This window comes from Heloderma suspectum, chromosome W (genome assembly GCF_057233095.1).
Source record: "Heloderma suspectum isolate Gila_16-S chromosome W, 16-S_ref, whole genome shotgun sequence".
Lineage (NCBI taxonomy): Eukaryota > Metazoa > Chordata > Lepidosauria > Squamata > Helodermatidae > Heloderma > Heloderma suspectum.
Window position 1 is genome coordinate 59,341,236 of NC_139475.1, and position 16,803 is coordinate 59,358,038.

At 44.3% G+C, this 16,803-nt stretch overlaps 1 protein-coding gene across 1 annotated transcript in view; it reads left to right on the forward strand.

The window, feature by feature from the left end:
- Window positions 1–16,803, forward strand: part of LOC146334064 (receptor-type tyrosine-protein phosphatase S-like) — a 256,868-nt gene that overhangs the window by 55,638 nt on the left and 184,427 nt on the right. Inside the window, 1 exon segment of the mRNA XM_084824914.1 lies at window positions 1,521–1,532. Coding sequence (XP_084681040.1) covers window positions 1,521–1,532 — 12 coding nt within the window.

The window sequence follows — 16,803 nt, forward strand, 5'->3', positions numbered from 1 at the left end:
CTTGTGTTTGTTCAGTGCTGTGCAGTAGCGGCACTTAGAGGCAGAATACAAGCATTACATGAACTAGAGCAGTAACTGCAAGTGTGAATTGTCAGCCTGTCCCCCTCCAGAGAAGAAGTTGTGTTTTTTAATCGAGCTGTTCCAAACTCAAAATAACCAACGGCAAATATATGACGGTTCAAGATGCTTGTTCCAACTCTCTCTTACATTTCAACCCCTGCTTCAAAAATGCACATGTGCGTATGCGTTGTCAAAGTCTTCCATGTACATTCAAAACAGGGGCCTCTGTTCTAGATGCAGCTGGTATCTAATATTTCTGCTGGGCCAGGAACACATGGCGGGCACAATGGAGGCTCACTGGGCGGTTTTTAATCACTTCTTGTTTCCCTTGTTTTATATCCCCAAAAGAGGATGGGGAAAATGGGCTTAATGTGAAAGGCAGGGTGGGGTGCCATGTGCAATGGGGATTACGGTTCTGTGAATTGTTATTTCCTTTTGTTGTTGTTGTTGTTACTCCTCCCAAAAAGTCTTAAACATGCTTGCAGGGGAGTTTGAATTGTTTCTCCCATAACATGCTTGGGTCTTCAAAGAATTTCATGGGTGGGGTAGGATTTGTAGTCCCCCCCCCCATGGTTGTTGGGGGGGGGGTTGAGTCTGGGGTCCCCCCTTCTTGTTTTTGAGTGAGCTTGGATGGGGAAGGAGTTGACCATGGTTGGAAGATGGTGTTTTTAAGGCATGCCCACATGGGCACTAGCTCCTAGTGCAAATTTGGCACTTCCATGCTAAGCCAGGACTATGGAAACCACTTCAACCTGGTCTATTGCAAGATGTGGATTTACAGCAGGAACCAGCACAGGGTGAGTTGCAGGAACTGGATCGTGCTGGCTCTGTGTATCCTGACTTCTGCCAAAAGTCCCTTTGAAGACATGCCTTGAAGTGGTCTCAGGGTTTTGTTGCACCTGCCAAGACCTCTCCTGGAAATGTGTTTTGAAGAACCACCGGTGAGCCGAAGTGATGGTGAGGAAGCCATGGTGGCTGGTAGGGGAAACTGTTCCATTTGTTTGGGGTGCAGTGTTGTACATTTTAATCTTTCTTTCTCTGAGCCACAGGGGGCTTGCCAGGTTTTGAAGCTGGACGAGGGGTGGACCACAGGGCTGCCGAAAGGGGATCCCAAGGGACTCCTGAGTTCAGAGGCAGGGGCAGTGTGTCCTACTAATTTGACCGTCCTGACACCTTATTAAATGAGGTGCCACTGCCCCCGGGATCCAGGCCCTTGTCAAAATGTTATCTGTATCCACTTCTCGGTAGCCCTGATGGACAGGAAAGAAATGGGACTCAAAAAAAGGGGATATTCTGATTTTTTAAAGCTTTTTTAAAGTTAAAGACAGAAAAAAAGAGAAAGCAATCAATTTGCTGTTGCCAGCCTTGAAGGCCTTTTTTTACTCTCTTGTGTTTCCCCTATTTTCTCTCTTCTCCTCATGTCATTGTGTTCTGCATCAAACCCCCTTAACATCCCTCAGAGCTACGAGAAGGTTGGTGTGGTTTTTTTTCTTTTTTACTTTCTTTACCCACATTTTTACATTACTTAAGAGGGAAATATATCTATATATCTATATCTTTTTTTAAAGACAAATATATAAAAAATTAAGAGAGAGAAATAAATAAATAAATAAATAAATAAATAAATATCTAGATAAAAGATGACGAGCGAGACTCGCTTGTTCCCAGGTCTCGTCAGAGATGAGTTGAGTTGCATTGTGGGCTCTCTCTGCATCCGTTGGTAATGTTGCTGCGTTATGTGCACCTTTCTGTCGTCATGGTTACCTTACTGTATGGACATTTTGGCCTGCTGCATGATAGAAGAATGTTAATGACAATCTTTGCATGTTGGTCCTCTTCAGTTTTGTTGTTGTTGTTGTTTTAAGTTTTTGTTTATTTTTTGCTTTTTTGTTTTTCAAATTGTGTGTATGTGTGTGTATACACATATAATTTTCAAATAACTTATTTTTTAGTTTTTCATGGATTTTTCCCCAATTTATTCCTTTTTATTTTTCCAATTTTAATTTTTTGCTTTTTGTTTTTTTCCCTCTCTCTCTGTCTTTTGGTTTGTTGGTTTCTATTGGTTATGCTGTGCTGTAATTTATTCCAAATGCATTGTGGGAAAAAGCCAGTGTTCCTGCTTCCCTACTCCCCCCCCCACTCCAAATCTACCCCCTCCCCAACTCTTTGATAACTTAAATAACCTCCAGTCCAAAGTAATGGAATTGCACAGTTCTAATCTCTGTCTGAGGAATTGCTTCCTGGGTTGGGTGAGGGAGTTTTAGAAAGAGGGGCACTCATCAGGCTTAGGAAGACTTATATCAAAAGAAATCTCAAGTTTACAGACCATTTCAGAGAGCGGTAAAAAGAGAATTATACAACAACTCGCCCCTTTAATAAGGATTAACTGCCTCAAAAAAATTACCACACCCTTGCTCCCTACTTGCCATCACCAGAATGGATTTAACCAACCATCAGCACACACTGAAAAGGCATACAAAATATTACACTCTTGCATTCTACATGAATTGATCTCAAATGACTGCCTCCATCAATACAGCTCCCAATACACATTTGCTAATGCTGTGACGTTCTTGCTTTCTTCCATAACCATTTTATCATCTTGGTTTCATCCATAACTATTATAGAAAAGCCAGGTATAAATATTGAAAATAAATCAGTACATATTATACTCTTTATAAACACTCTTTAAATATCCTGTTCTTCAGTATATCAAAGCAGAGATTAAGGCAGACCAACCCCCCATGCCTTAAATTATTGCCTTTTAATGTCTCAAGAAGACCTTATGGGACTCTTAGCAAAGCCACAAGTTGCTGAAGGTAGAATTCCATGCAGAAGAAAATGGTGGCCATCAAAGCTAGAGGACGAGTGTTGATGGTTGACGGTTTGTAAATTATCGTCTGTGTGTTTTTAAAAATACTTTTTCTCACAGTTTCTCCACTCCCACCTCAATCCTAGTTACAGAAGAGTGTTTTTAAGTGTCTCATGTAAGTGAATAACCTATATGTAAATGAGAGGGCTTTAATGGGATTGATGCAAGAAGAAATGGTGAGCCATGCCTAGGCCAAAAAGGAAAATGATCACAGTTGATGGCATCAAATGAATGGAAGAAGCTTTGTTGCACAAAATGCTAGTTTCGCCCCCTGGAGGCTAGTCCAATTTGCCCCAAAGAGGAGAGTCAACTTCAGGCTGGTCTAAGTCTGGAATTTGAACTTTTGGAACTCAGTTTTGTTCAGTTCATCAGGAACCCTTGAAACGAGAGTGCCCTCTTTCTGTAGAGCTACCTGTGGTTTTCTAATTAAGGCAGGCAACAAAGTAAAGGTTCTGACAGTTGATGGATGTTTGTAATAGAGAGCAAAATTATCTCTATTCTGCTTAAAAATAAGCTCAACATGCCTCTTAAACTAATGTGTTTTTGTTTTTTACTTGAGTGGGGAGTGTTGAGGCAACTAAACATAAGAAGGAGAGAATAATGCGCATGAGTAAGCGTTAGGAGAAAGCTCTCTCATGAACAAATACTTGAGTCCCTCCAGGGGTTCATTATTCCAACGGCTGCCTTCAGGTGGGTCAGCTTCCGGTGTGACCCTCTCTGGTGCAGTTGATGCCTTTATTCAGTATGATGAATCCACTTCTTCCCTTTAGCGATTTTTATAGCAGTGCGAGTGGTAAGCAGGATCTGAAACTGGACCCTTCCGCTTCTCTGTAGGTGGTTCATCTTTCTAGTACTGGATTAGCACCCAGTCCCCGGGATTGAGATTATGCACTGGAGCGTCTAAAGGCCAGGATTGGTGAGGTGTCGCAAACCTGTGAAAACAAAACAGACTGCAAGGCAGTAACATAACCTTGAATCTTAAAACTCTTACTTCTAAATTCACATTTAAGCTACCAGCCATAGGTAATATCCGAGGTGGGCGCTTATATAACGTTTACAGGGTGTCAATTTAATACTTCCCTTGGGGGTGCACCGTACTCGAGTCAAGGTGATCAGCAAGGCCTGTGTCCTTTCAACTTAATCTCTAAACAAATTCTAGTGAGCATTGCCTTTAAGGCGCGGTTCATCTTCTCAACTTGACTTGTGGATTGAGGTTTCCAAGGGGGGTGTAGCTTCTAGTTAGTTTGTTATGCCTGGGCCACTACTTGCGTCACTTGTCCAACAAAATGGGGCCCCTGATTTGATTCACTCTCTTTAGGTAACAAGAGCCTAGGGATTACTTTTTAACAGGATCTTGGCTACTGTCTGTGCGGTGCAGTCAATTGGTTTTATCATTACTAGCAGGTACCGATAGCCGTGAGTCTGGGGCAACTCTGAAAAGTCAATTTGAAATCTCTGAAAAGGATAGTAAGCGCATGGGCGACTTCTCATTTGAGCTGGGGGCTCAAACATCTTTGAATAGTTTTTGAGGCACAAATGGCAGTTAGCCACTGCTCTCAGGTCTTGGTCCAACCTGAAGGAGGTGCTATCTGCCTCGGGCACACCCCAAATCAGGGTGTTAAAGGGGGATGATCCCTTTATTAGCTAAGCATAATTTTTTGAACTTCTCAATGAGCAGCTTCAAGCCTGCACAGGCTCTCTCCCTTTTTAAAGAAGATTTTAACTGGTGTCATGCATTTGGTCGGGCAGGGGTTCTGTCTGCCCACACAAATGGATCAACATTCTCTAAAATCTCAGTCCCTTTGGCCTATGACACAATCTCGATTGCCTGAAGGGCCATCTGATAATTTGAGCCCTGCTTTATTGGCAGCTGTACTATAATCTGATTATCACGGAAGAAGATTTCAGCTTGCAGTGAGTTTTGTTAACAAGTCCCGCTGTTATAGAAATTTCAGTTGTAGTATGTCTGTTATCCCATGATTTTATAAGCTAGGCTATGTCTGTTTTACCTCAGTGTGAGACTGCCATGCTAAACAAAGACACAGCGTCTTATCAGAGACTCAGGAATGCCAAGAATGTGTTTACTAGAGTACAAGGCTACCTCTCTGCGCATGCCTAGATATGTCAAAGGTGCTGCCTGTCTTCTGTTTCCCTCTCAGCTAGACAAAGAGATTAGTACAGCGCAAGCGTAAGACAGCCCCAAAGGTCTTGCCTATATAAACTTTTGAATCACATCACTTGATTGTAACCTTTGATGGAGCGTTAGCCCCAAGGGTTGCCTTATTCTGCAGAATAAAATCGTGTTGGACCAGATCTCTGCCTCCTCTCATTCTTGGTAAACTAATTGGAAGGTCTACCAAGGAAAAGAACACAATTTTTGTAACAAATTTGGCGACCGCGAAGGACAGCCCTGTGTGACCTGGGAGCTAGGCAAACGCTGGATCAACCCAAGCGGAGGGCGCCCTGGACCTTGTTTGGTTCACCGTGAGGCAGCTGTTGCCTGGCAACCCAGCTAGCAAAGGACTCCTGAAGAGACGAGGCGAGTGGAGGTCTTTGGAGGACAGGACGAAACGCTGTTTGGAGGTCGTTTGGAGGCTGAGCTACGAGGTAAGTTGGATCGCACTGTCTGGGCTGTCTGGGGAGTGCAAATCTCCCATTCTTGTCTAACTGAGCCTTGCTTAAGCAGCAGTTGGGAAAGAAAAAATAAAAAAAATTGGCCGACAGGATAGGATCAAAACTTTCGTAGGAGAAAATAGCCAAGACCCACTGGGATGCATGCTTAAGAATTTTAAGTTGTTTAATGACAAAAGATGAGCTCATAAAGTTTTGTAATGGGGAATGGGTGACATTTAGTGTTGGCTGGCCAACTGGGGGAAGCTGAAAAAATGTTGGGTCCAAGGTATATAATAAAGTGATTGTTGATAACCATGGGGATCAGCTGCCTTATATTGATGCTTGGCAAATGTGGATATTGAAAAATCCTGACTGAATAAGAAAACATAAAGGTCAATATTGTAAAGTCATGATGGTATGCTCCGAGATGAAGCCCAAAGCCCCTGTTCTCCCTGACTCAAGCCCCACGGAAAGAGCTTGGAGATTAAGAGATCCTGCCCAAGGCTCCCTGGGTTTCCCCTGCCCTAATCGGCCTGTTAGGTTGGGAGGAGAGGTTGCTGGGGGGAGGAGGGAGAGAAGCCCCCCCCACGGAGAACCCATCTGTTACATCCCCACGTCTCGCTCGGTCTAGCTCCTTCTAAGTTGAAACATCTTCCAGTGTATTCAAGTTTGTTAGAGGAAGCAAGAACAGCTACAACAACAACAAAAAAGTTGTAAACTCTGAAGAAAGAGATTTGTTCGAAGTCTTAAAGACTGTGGCAAAATTAAAGGAACAAAGACAGAGCAATGTCTGGGTCTGTGTAAGCTTATCTCTGCCAGTCTATTGAGAGCAGAGCTAAGGGGGGGTTGCCCGGCCCCACCAGAAGATGTCTGTAGGGACCTAATAGAAACAGTAAGATTTGCAAAAGAATTGCCCAAGTTGAAGCATCACAGCTGGAAAGCTGAGCAGACCTTGCTCTTATCTGTCGAAGAATCTAAAAGAGGTGTAAGGTTACACCTTCCACTCTTAAATTAAAGAAAAGACAGACAGCCTTTGCTAACATCCCATTTTTATTGCCCAAAGCTTTTTGTTTGGATCCATTATTGTTTGGATTTTTGAGAGGCACTCTGCACATGGATTAGAACTTTAGACTGTTAGAGATTTGCCATGAACAGTACAGTGAGGCTTGTCATAGCCATAAACTCCGGTTGTTGTAAATTGTGTGTTTGTTTGTGATCAGCTCAGTGCACAGTTTGATTTGTAACTTCAACACTCAGATAAAAAGCTGTATTTCCAAGGCTTTGAGAGATTCACAGACTACAAAGGAAGCAGCCTTCAAAAAGTTCAAAGAGAAACTACGAAAGTTAGTTTCCGTTTAGAAAAAAAGGGGGCCAATAAATTGTATTAAAAAGTGAGAGAGGAAAATTCCCCCTCCCCTTCTCCTGTGGCATCTCTAAGCCCAGCTGTGCTTCTAAAGCCTGAGAAAGTTCCTGCCCCACGTGTTCCAGCTCTTTCTCAAAATCTGAACTGTCTGGACACTCTAAATGCTCAGAGGCAAGCTTGTCACTGTCAAAATTCATAAAGTGTGGAGTTGCCGATGCAAAAATGGTGGCTTAAAACTTTTTGCATATATAAAAATGCCCTTCCCTTGATCTTAATGGGCCCTGGCTGTGTAGCCAGAAGAACAGTATGATTGCCAGATCTGCTCCACCATGCCCTGCAATGAAAAAAAAAAATGTTTTTCAGTCATGCTGTTAGATTTCAATGGTGTAAAGCAGAAAAGGCAAGAAAAAAAGAACGAAGAGAAAGTTGCAGAAGACTGATGGGGCAGCAGCAATGTCTCTGCCCCAGTTGATAGAGATTGCTTATAAGGTGTTTGTGAATCGTGAGAAAGTAGAGAAGAAGGAAGCAGATAAGAAGGGCAGACAGAACGCAGCTTTGATTGCAATGGCAATCACAGGGCAAGTCCCTGATTGGGCAGATAAAGTTTTAAAGAAAGATTTTGGGAATCAGAGAAAGTTGCATTTGGGAAGAGATGAATGCGCTTACTATAAAGAGAAGGGACATTGGCGAAAAAACTGCCCAAAGCGAAAGGGGAAGAAGAGGGGGGCGATGGTGGCCATAAAAGGGAAAGAGGACCAGCCGTGGGTGTCCTTGCTTCAATATTCAAATGACCTTCTTCTGGCCATCAAGACAGAGGACTCATGTGCTAAAGCTACTATCTCCCTCTTGCAAGAATTAAACTTGAAAGGCTATAAAGTGTCAAGAGAAAAGGCTCAGATTTGCCAGACCCATGTCACCTTCTTGGGCTACCTGATTCAAAAGGGAACCAGAGATCTGAGCACTGCTCGGTTGGACGTCATACAGAAGACACAGAGGCCTACAGACCCTCGAGAGTTGCGAGCCTTCCTTGGGCTCACCGGGTTTTTTTTTTACAATGTGGATACCTGATTATGGAGGGAAAACGAAACCCCTGTATGAAGCTTTGACCAAAAAAAAAAAAATATATCATCCACTGAAAATGGACAAATAAAATGGAAAAGGCTTTTCTTAAGCTGAAGCAAGCCTTGGTGTCACCACCTGCTCTGGCCTTACCAGATCCCGACAAACCGTACCGGCTCTATGTACATGAAAATAAAGGAGTGGCATCAGGGGTTTTGACCCAAAGGACAGGTCCTTCCTGGAGACCTGTAGGATACTACTCGAAGACTCTGGATCCAACCGCAAAGAGATGGCCTGCTTGCTTAAGGGCTGTGGCAGCAACTGTGCTTTTATCGGTCACGCCAGTCACGCTATGAGATCTCCCTGCTTTCAAGCCCAGGCCTCATCCTGCCACCTTGCTCCCTAAGCCAGATCTAAATTGTCATGACTGTTTAAAAATTTTAAGTCAGGTGACTCTGATCAGGCCTGACCTCACTGATTCCTTGTTACCAAAGCCAAACCTTGAGGTGTTTGTAGATACACAAGATGTGCAGTAGTTACTCTCGAAAAGGCGCATGGGAAGAGTGCCAATCCCGAAAAAAATAAGAGGCAATGCTTTGGCAGATAAGGCTGCAAAAGAAGCCGCACAAATGAGAAGTGAGGAGGTGCATTATGAAAGAGACCTAATCCCATATTTGAGTACAGATTTGGTTCCAATCTACTCTCCAGCTGAGCATGAGAGAGCTCTTGAATACAAGGCAAAGCAAACTAAAGATGGATGGTAGATAGTCCCAAGAGGCAAAGTGTTCATATCCAGGCCTCTTCTGAGCTTTATAGTGAGAGACTTGCACCAGGCTACACATCTAAGAAAAATTGCAATAGAAGATCTACTCGTGAGACACAGTGTAGCCCCTAAATTAAAATGGCCACAGGCCTTGCCAATCGCCTTAACTCGAATACAGTGCACCCCCAGGGGAAGTATTAAATTGACACCTTTTAAAATGTTATATGGGCGCCCACCTCAGATGTTACCTATGGCTGATAGCTTAAATATAAACTTAAAAGTAAGGGCTTTAAAGATCCATGAATATGTTACTGCCTTGCAGTCTGTTTTGTCTTGTCTTCACAGGTTCCTAGCACCATACGAATCCTTGCCTTTAGATGCTCCAGTGCATAATTTCAGTCCTGGTAATTAGGTGCTGATCCAGTCCTGGAAAGATGAACCACTTACTGAAAAATGAAAGGGTCCATTCCAGGTTCTACTCACCACTCACACGGCTATAAAAGTCGCTAGAAGAAAGAAGTGGATCCATCACACCCACATAAAAGCATCACCTGCACCAGAGGGGGTCACACCGGAAGCTGACCCACCTGAAGGCCACCGTTAAAGTAGCAAACCACTAGAAAAATAGGGCAACTTATAAAACAAATGAGTAAAAACTGTGATGACACTGTAATAACAACTGTCAGATTCAGAACCAAACAAGGTAGGGGGTGAACTAGTTACAGGATTGCTTACCCTGGGTTTATACCCAGAAATTATTGCAGAAAAAGTATCCTAGGCCTCACTTGCCATTTAGAAGAGACCATCAGTGCCACAGCCATAATGGTAAGGGCCATGCAATCTGAAATTGAAGATCTCAGCCAGCTAGTGGCCCAGTATCAGTTTGTTTTAGATTATCTCTTAGCACGCCAAGGTGGCTTCTGCACCCTAGTGAAGCAAGGGTGTAGAGTAAAGTTCCATGATTTAAACAAAACCATAGAAGATGAAATTGCCAAACTACAAGATATGATTGGACAGAATTATTCAGGAGCAAGTGATCCTTGGTTATAGTTGACTTCCTGGCTCCCTGATTTTGCATGGTTAAAACAACTTGTAATCAATGCAGTCTTGTTTGTTATGATACTATTGATGCTGGTTTGTGCCTTTAAGTGTGTAGTCCACTGCTGGACCAAAGAGAGGTATGAGATTTAAGAAAAGCCTTTTGAGGGGGGACTGTTATAGAAATTTCAGTTGTAGTATGTCTGTTATCCCATGATTTTATAAGCTAGGCTATGTCTGTTTTACCTCAGTGTGAGACTGCCATGCTAAACAAAGACACAGCGTCTTATCAGAGACTCAGGAATGCCAAGAATGTGTTTACTAGAGTACAAGGCTACCTCTCTGCGCATGCCTAGATATGTCAAAGGTGCTGCCTGTCTTCTGTTTCCCTCTCAGCTAGACAAAGAGATTAGTACAGCGCAAGCGTAAGACAGCCCCAAAGGTCTTGCCTATATAAACTTTTGAATCACATCACTTGATTGTAACCTTTGATGGAGCGTTAGCCCCAAGGGTTGCCTTATTCTGCAGAATAAAATCGTGTTGGACCAGATCTCTGCCTCCTCTCATTCTTGGTAAACTAATTGGAAGGTCTACCAGGGAAAAGAACACAATTTTTGTAACACCGCCATGCAGATGAAATTACAAAGGCATGTTCCAGTATGTTATTTCCAATTTTCGTGAGGAGGGGCTTACACAAGGGCAATTTAGTGTTTGTTTTCCTCTTTAATTCTTTTTACAGTTACATGCTTTCCACTTTCTCTTGCCAGGGGGGGCTTCACAGGGATCATAGAAAATGTGGCTCCAGTATCTACTAGGGCCTGACAGTCCCTGCCACCAACCCTTACTTTTATCTTTGGATTCTCCTGAGCGTTTGTTCGTAGGGTGGTGACCTTAGATCCTGGTCCCCTTCAGCTAGACTCCCCCCTGGAGGACTCTGCCCGCATTTGGCAGCCTTCAGGGTGAGTCTCTTTTCTCTTCTCTTTCAACTCTGGACAATCTTTCTTCCAGTGTCTCTTCTCTTGACAATATGCACATTTATCAAACCCCGGTCGGCCCTTTCCTCCCCCCGCCCCGGTCACTTCTATGCTGTCAAGCCGTGGTTTATATTTCCGCCCAGGGTGGCTGCCAGCATTGCCTTTTCCTTTTTTCAGGAATGGCACTCTTTTCATGTGCTCTCACATGCACCATAGCTCTAAAAATTTCATGATCTGGGGTCTCATAAGGCTAAAGCAGGCGGTGATATTAAGGCTTGCTTCAATTTAAGAAAAGCCTTTTTTTTTTTTTTAATTGTCCACTTCTGGTGGGTAATATTTTTGTTAAAGCTTCATACGGGGCTTTGCCTTTTTTTATGGCTACTATAGCCTCCCTCTTGTAACAGGCACACTTATCTTTTGGCTTGCCTGTTCTGCAGATCATGTTTCAAATTCTCTGTGCCATGCGCCAGTTTTAACTCTTTGTCTTCTGTGCAAGTTAGGCTGTTTGCCATTGCTTCGGCAGAGACTCACTTGCTTAGATCTTCTTACTAATCTCAACGACACACATTTGGGATAAGCTCTCTTTCTTTTTTAAGCCTTTTTGTCTGCTACTTTCTTCTGCCTTCTTTTATACCTTTTTCATATCATTAAAATCTACACCATGACTGGAAAACATTTGTTTTGCATCATAGGGCATGGTGGAGCAGATCTAACAATTATACCGCTCCTCTGACTGCATGGTCAGGGCCCATCAAGATCAAGGGAAGGGCATTCTCCTACATGCAAAGAGTTCCAAGCCACCATTTTTGCATTGGCAACTCCACACTGCATGAGTTTTGGCAGAGTGTCAGGTTTGCCTCTGAGCAAATGGAACATCAGAACAGTTCAGATTTTGAGAAAGAGCTGGGACACGTGGGGCAGGAACTTTCTCAGGCTTCAGAAACAGAGCTGGGCTTAAAGGTATCATGGGAGAGTAGGGGGGGATCTTTCCCTCTCACCTCTTAAGTTAAGAGAATTTGCTGCCCCTTTTTCTTTTCAACGGAAACTCATGTTGCAGTTTCTCTTTAAACTTCTTGAAGGCTGTTTCCTTTGTAGTCTGTGAATCTCTAGCAATTTGCATCTGTATGCTTCATTGTGCAATAATGAAATGCACAATTTAGAATCAGACGAAAGAGAATAGGGAAGACCCACAGATCAGTTAGATATGAGCTCACTAATATTCCTAATGAATATTCAGTGGAGGTGAAGAATAGATTTAAGGGGTTAGATTTAGTAGATAGGGTCCTGGAAGAACTATGGACAGAAGTTTGCGACATTGTTCAGGAGGCGGCAACAAAAAACGTCCCAAAGAAAAAGAAAACCAAGAAGCCAAGATGGCTGTCTGCTGAGACACTGGATGTAGCCCGAGAAAGAAGGAAAGCAAAAGGCAACAGTGATAGGGGGAGATATGCCCAATTAAATGCAAAATTCAGAGGTTAGCCAGAAGAGATAAGGAATTATTTTTAAACAAGCAATGCGCGGAAGCAGAAGAAGATAATAGAATAGGAAGGACAAGAGAAAATTAGAAAATTTTCCAGAAAATTAGAAATATCGGAGGTAAATTCCGGGCAAAAATGGGTATGATCAAAAACAAAGATGGCAAGGACCTAACAGAAGCAGAAGAGATCAAGAAAAGGTGGCAAGAATATACGGAAGATCTGTATAGGAAGGATAATAATATCGGGGATAGATTTGACAGTGTGGTCAGTGAGCTAGAGCCAGACATCCTGCAGAGTGAGGTTGAATGGGCCTTAAGAGGCTTTGCTAATAACAAGTAGGGATGTCAGAGAATTCCGCCACGGATCTCGGTGAGGCCGAATGCCAGTGCATTCGGCCCCCTGAAATCTGTGGCAGAACAGCCTGCCACCCCCCCGCCCCCCCATGGATCCCCCCCAGGACGAGACTTACCTGGGGCAGATCTTCCGGGCGGCGGCGGCTCCGGTGACGGCTCCGGCGGCGGGCGGTCTTCCGACCGGCTGCCGCCGCCGCCATTTCCAGGCTTGTGGGAAAGAAAAAAAAAAAACGTGATAGGCTACGTAAATCTTTACGTAGCCTATCATGGCTAGGTTTAAAAAAAAAGAAAAAAAAGACGTGATAGGATACGTAAATCTTTACGTAGCCTATCATGGTTAGGGGTGGGTTTAAAAAAAAAACCCGTACGCAAATGGCGGCGGCTACAGCTGCCACCATTTGCGTTCCTTCTTTTTGGCCGCCTTAATCTACGTAAATATTTACGTAGACTATGACGGCGAAAATCAAGGGGAACGCAAATAGCGTAGCGGGCGCTATTTGCGTCCCCTTTTGATTCGCCGTTTTAGCCTACGTAAAGATTTACGTAGGCTAAAACGGTGAATGAAAAAGGGACGCAAATAGCGCCCGCTACACTATTTGCGCTACCCTTGATTTTCGCCGTCATAGTCTACGTAAATATTTACGTAGATTAAGACGGCCAAAAAGAAGGAACGCAAATGGCGGCGGCCGTAGCTGCCGCCATTTGCATACGCGGTTGTTGTTGTTGTTTTTACCCAGAGCCCTCCACGGCCGGAAATCCGGCTGCAGACGGCTCTGGCCTGGCCGGGGCGGGGCGGGCCTGGCCGGCTGCTCCGTGGAGCTGCCGCAGGCAGCAGGAGACGACGGTTTCCCAGCTGAACTGTTTAAAATCTTGCAAGATGATGCTGTCAAGGTGATGCATGCCATATGCCAGCAAATTTGGAAAATACAAGAATGGCCAACAGATTGGAAAAAATCAACTTATATCCCCATACCAAAAAAGGGAAGCACCAAAGAATGTTCAAACTATCGAACAGTGGCACTTATTTCACATGCCAGTAAGGTAATGCTCAAGATCTTGCAAGGTAGACTCCAGCAATTCATGGAACGAGAATTGCCAGATGCACAAGCGGGGTTTAGAAAAGGCAGAGGAACTAGAGACCAAATTGCCAATATCCGCTGGATAATGGAGAAAGCCAGGGAGTTTCAGAAAAACATCTATTTCTGTTTTATTGACTATTCTAAAGCCTTCGACTGTGTGGATCATCACAAATTGTGGCATGTTCTTGGTGGTACGGGGATACCAAGTCATCTTTTCTGCCTCCTGAGGAATCTGTAGAACGACCAAGTAGCAACAGTAAGAACAGACCACGGAACAACGGACTGGTTTAAGATTGGGAAAGGAGTACGGCAGGGTTGTATACTTTCACCCTACCTATTCAACCTGTACGCAGAACACATCATGCGACGTGCTGGGCTTGATGAAGCCAAGGCTGGAGTTAAAATTGCTGGAGATTAACAATCTCCGATATGCAGATGATACCACTTTGATGGCTGAAAGCGAGGAGGGGCTGAGGAACCTCATGACGAAGGTGAAAGAAGAAAGTGCAAAAGCTGGGTTGCAGTTAAACCTCAAAAAAAAAACACACCGAGATTATGGCAACCAGCTTGATTGATAACTGGCAAATAGAGGGAGAAAACGTGGAGGCAGTGACAGACTTTGTCTTTCTAGGCGCAAAGATTACTGCAGACGCTGACTGCAGCCAGGAAATCAGAAGACGTTTACTTCCTGGGAGGACAGCAATGACAAATCTTGATAAAATAGTGAAGAGCAGAGACATCACACTGACAACAATGGTCCACATAGTTAAAGCAATGGTCTTCCCCGTAGTAACCTATGGCTGCGACAGCTGGACCATAAGGAAGGCTGAGCGAAGGAAGATAGATGCATTTGAACTGTGGTGCTGGAGGAAAATTCTGAGAGTGCCTTGGACTGCAAGAAGATCAAACCAGTCCATACTCCAGGAAATAAAGCCAGACTGCTCACTGGAGGGAAGGATATTAAAGGCAAAATTGAAGTACTTTGGCCACATCATGAGAAGACAGGATACCCTGGAGAAGATGCTGATGCTAGGGACAGTGGAAGGCAAAAGGAAGAGGGGCCGACCAAGGGCAAGATGGATGGATGATATTCTGGAGGTGACGGACTCGACCTTGGGGGAGCTGGGGGTGGCGACGGCCAACAGGAGGCTCTGATGTAGGCTGGTCCATGAAGTCACGAAAAGTCGGAAGCGACTGACTGAATAAACAACACAACAACAACATGCTTCATTAGGGTAAATGAAATCAAAGCCTTGGAAATCATAGAATCATAGAATAGTAGGGTTGGAAGGGGCTTACAAGGCCATCGAGTCCAACCCCCTGCTCAGTGCAGGAATCCAAATCAGAGCATCCCTGGCAGATGGCTGTCCAGCCTCGTCTTGAACGCCTCCAGTGTGGGAGAGCCCACCGCCTCCCTAGGTAATGGGTTCCATTGTCATATTGCTCTAACAGTTAGGACGTTTCTCCTGATGTTCAGCCAGAATCCGGCTTCCTGTCACTTGAGCCCATTATTCTGTGTCCTGCACTCTGGGATGATCGAGAAGAGATCCTGGCCTTCCTCTCTGTGACAACCTTTCAAGTCCTTGAAGAGCGCTATCAGATCTCCCCTCAGTCTTCTCTTCTCAAGGCTAAATATGCCCAGTTCTTTCAGTCAAATGCAGCTTTTTATCTGAGTGTTGAAATCACAAATCAAACTGTACACTGAGCTGATGACAAACAAACACACAATCTATAACAACGGGAATTTAAGGCTAAGACAAGCCTCACAGTACTTTTTATGGCAAGTCTTTAACTGTCCAAAGTTCCAGTCCATGTGCAGGGTGCCTCTCAAAAGTCTCAACAATGATAGATCTAAACAATGAAGGCTTTGGGCCATAAAGACGGGATGTTTTTAACAAAAGCTCTCTGTCTCTTCATCAGTTCAAATGGGGATGGTGTAACTGTACACCTCTTCTAGATTCCTCCACAGATAAGAACAGAGCAGTGCTGCTCAGCTTTCCAGCTGTGATGCTTTTCTTGTTTTTTTGCAAATCTCACTCTTGTCAGGTCCTCACAGACACCTTCCAGCCTCATTCCTTGCTAAGGCTAAACCAGCAGCGGCGAGGGGGGTTAGGTAGCTCCCCCTTGGCTCTGCTCTGAGCAGGCTGACAGAGATAAGCTCACACAGACCCTGATACTTTAAGAACGTGCTCTGTCTTTGTTTCTTGATTTTGCCACAGTCTTTAAGACTTCAGACAAATCTCTTTCTTCAGAAGTTGCAACTTTTTCAACTGCTTTTGCTTCTTCTAACAAACTTGGATACGGTGGCAGACAAACTGTCTCTGGAGGGCCCCCTCCCCCCCCCCCAACAACCTCTCCTCCCACCCTAACAGACCGAATAAGATGAGGGGGAGCTCAGGGCACCTTGGGCAGGGTCTCCCAATCTTCAAGCTCCTTCCGTGGGGCTTGAATCGGGGAGAACAGGGGCTTTGGGCTTCACCTCGGAGCGTACCATCATGACTTTACAATATTGAACTTTATATTCAACCTTTTCTCGCCTTCAGTGGATTTTGGTCGGCACTTATCCAAATGCCGATAACCTCACTTTCCCTGAGGCAAATCTATCTCACTACTTGATTCAGACACCACTCGGGGTCTCTTGCCCCTGTGGTCCTTTGCCAGTAACACATTTACACATTTACACTTCTGTAACTAAGGGGGATTCTTTCCGCACCAATTCAACCAACAATCAATATAGGGGAATTGATCCCATTGCTCATTATTCACCACATTTTTATATACAGCATTTACAAGATTTACATCGAAGGATCCTATGTCTGACCAACTAATTCCAAATGCTGGCCAGTCCAGTTGGCAAAAGAAGGTCAATTTACCCTTGGCCATCTTAATTCTAAAATCTCTTTTGAACTTCCTAAAGTTCCTGAGCGTGCATCCCAGTGGGGTTGCGGAGTTTTATTAACAGGAGCTACCCAACCCCATTGTGCCTACCTCTATTCAAAACCATACACGGAGCCTGACAAACCTCAGATGCTCCGAAGGCAAGTCAAACAGAAAGGCACAAGGGAAATCAAATACTTACTCCGCCCAGCACCCTGGCGCCATCCCTTCGGACCCATTCAGCCTGGCTGACTCAATCAATTGGGTCCACGCC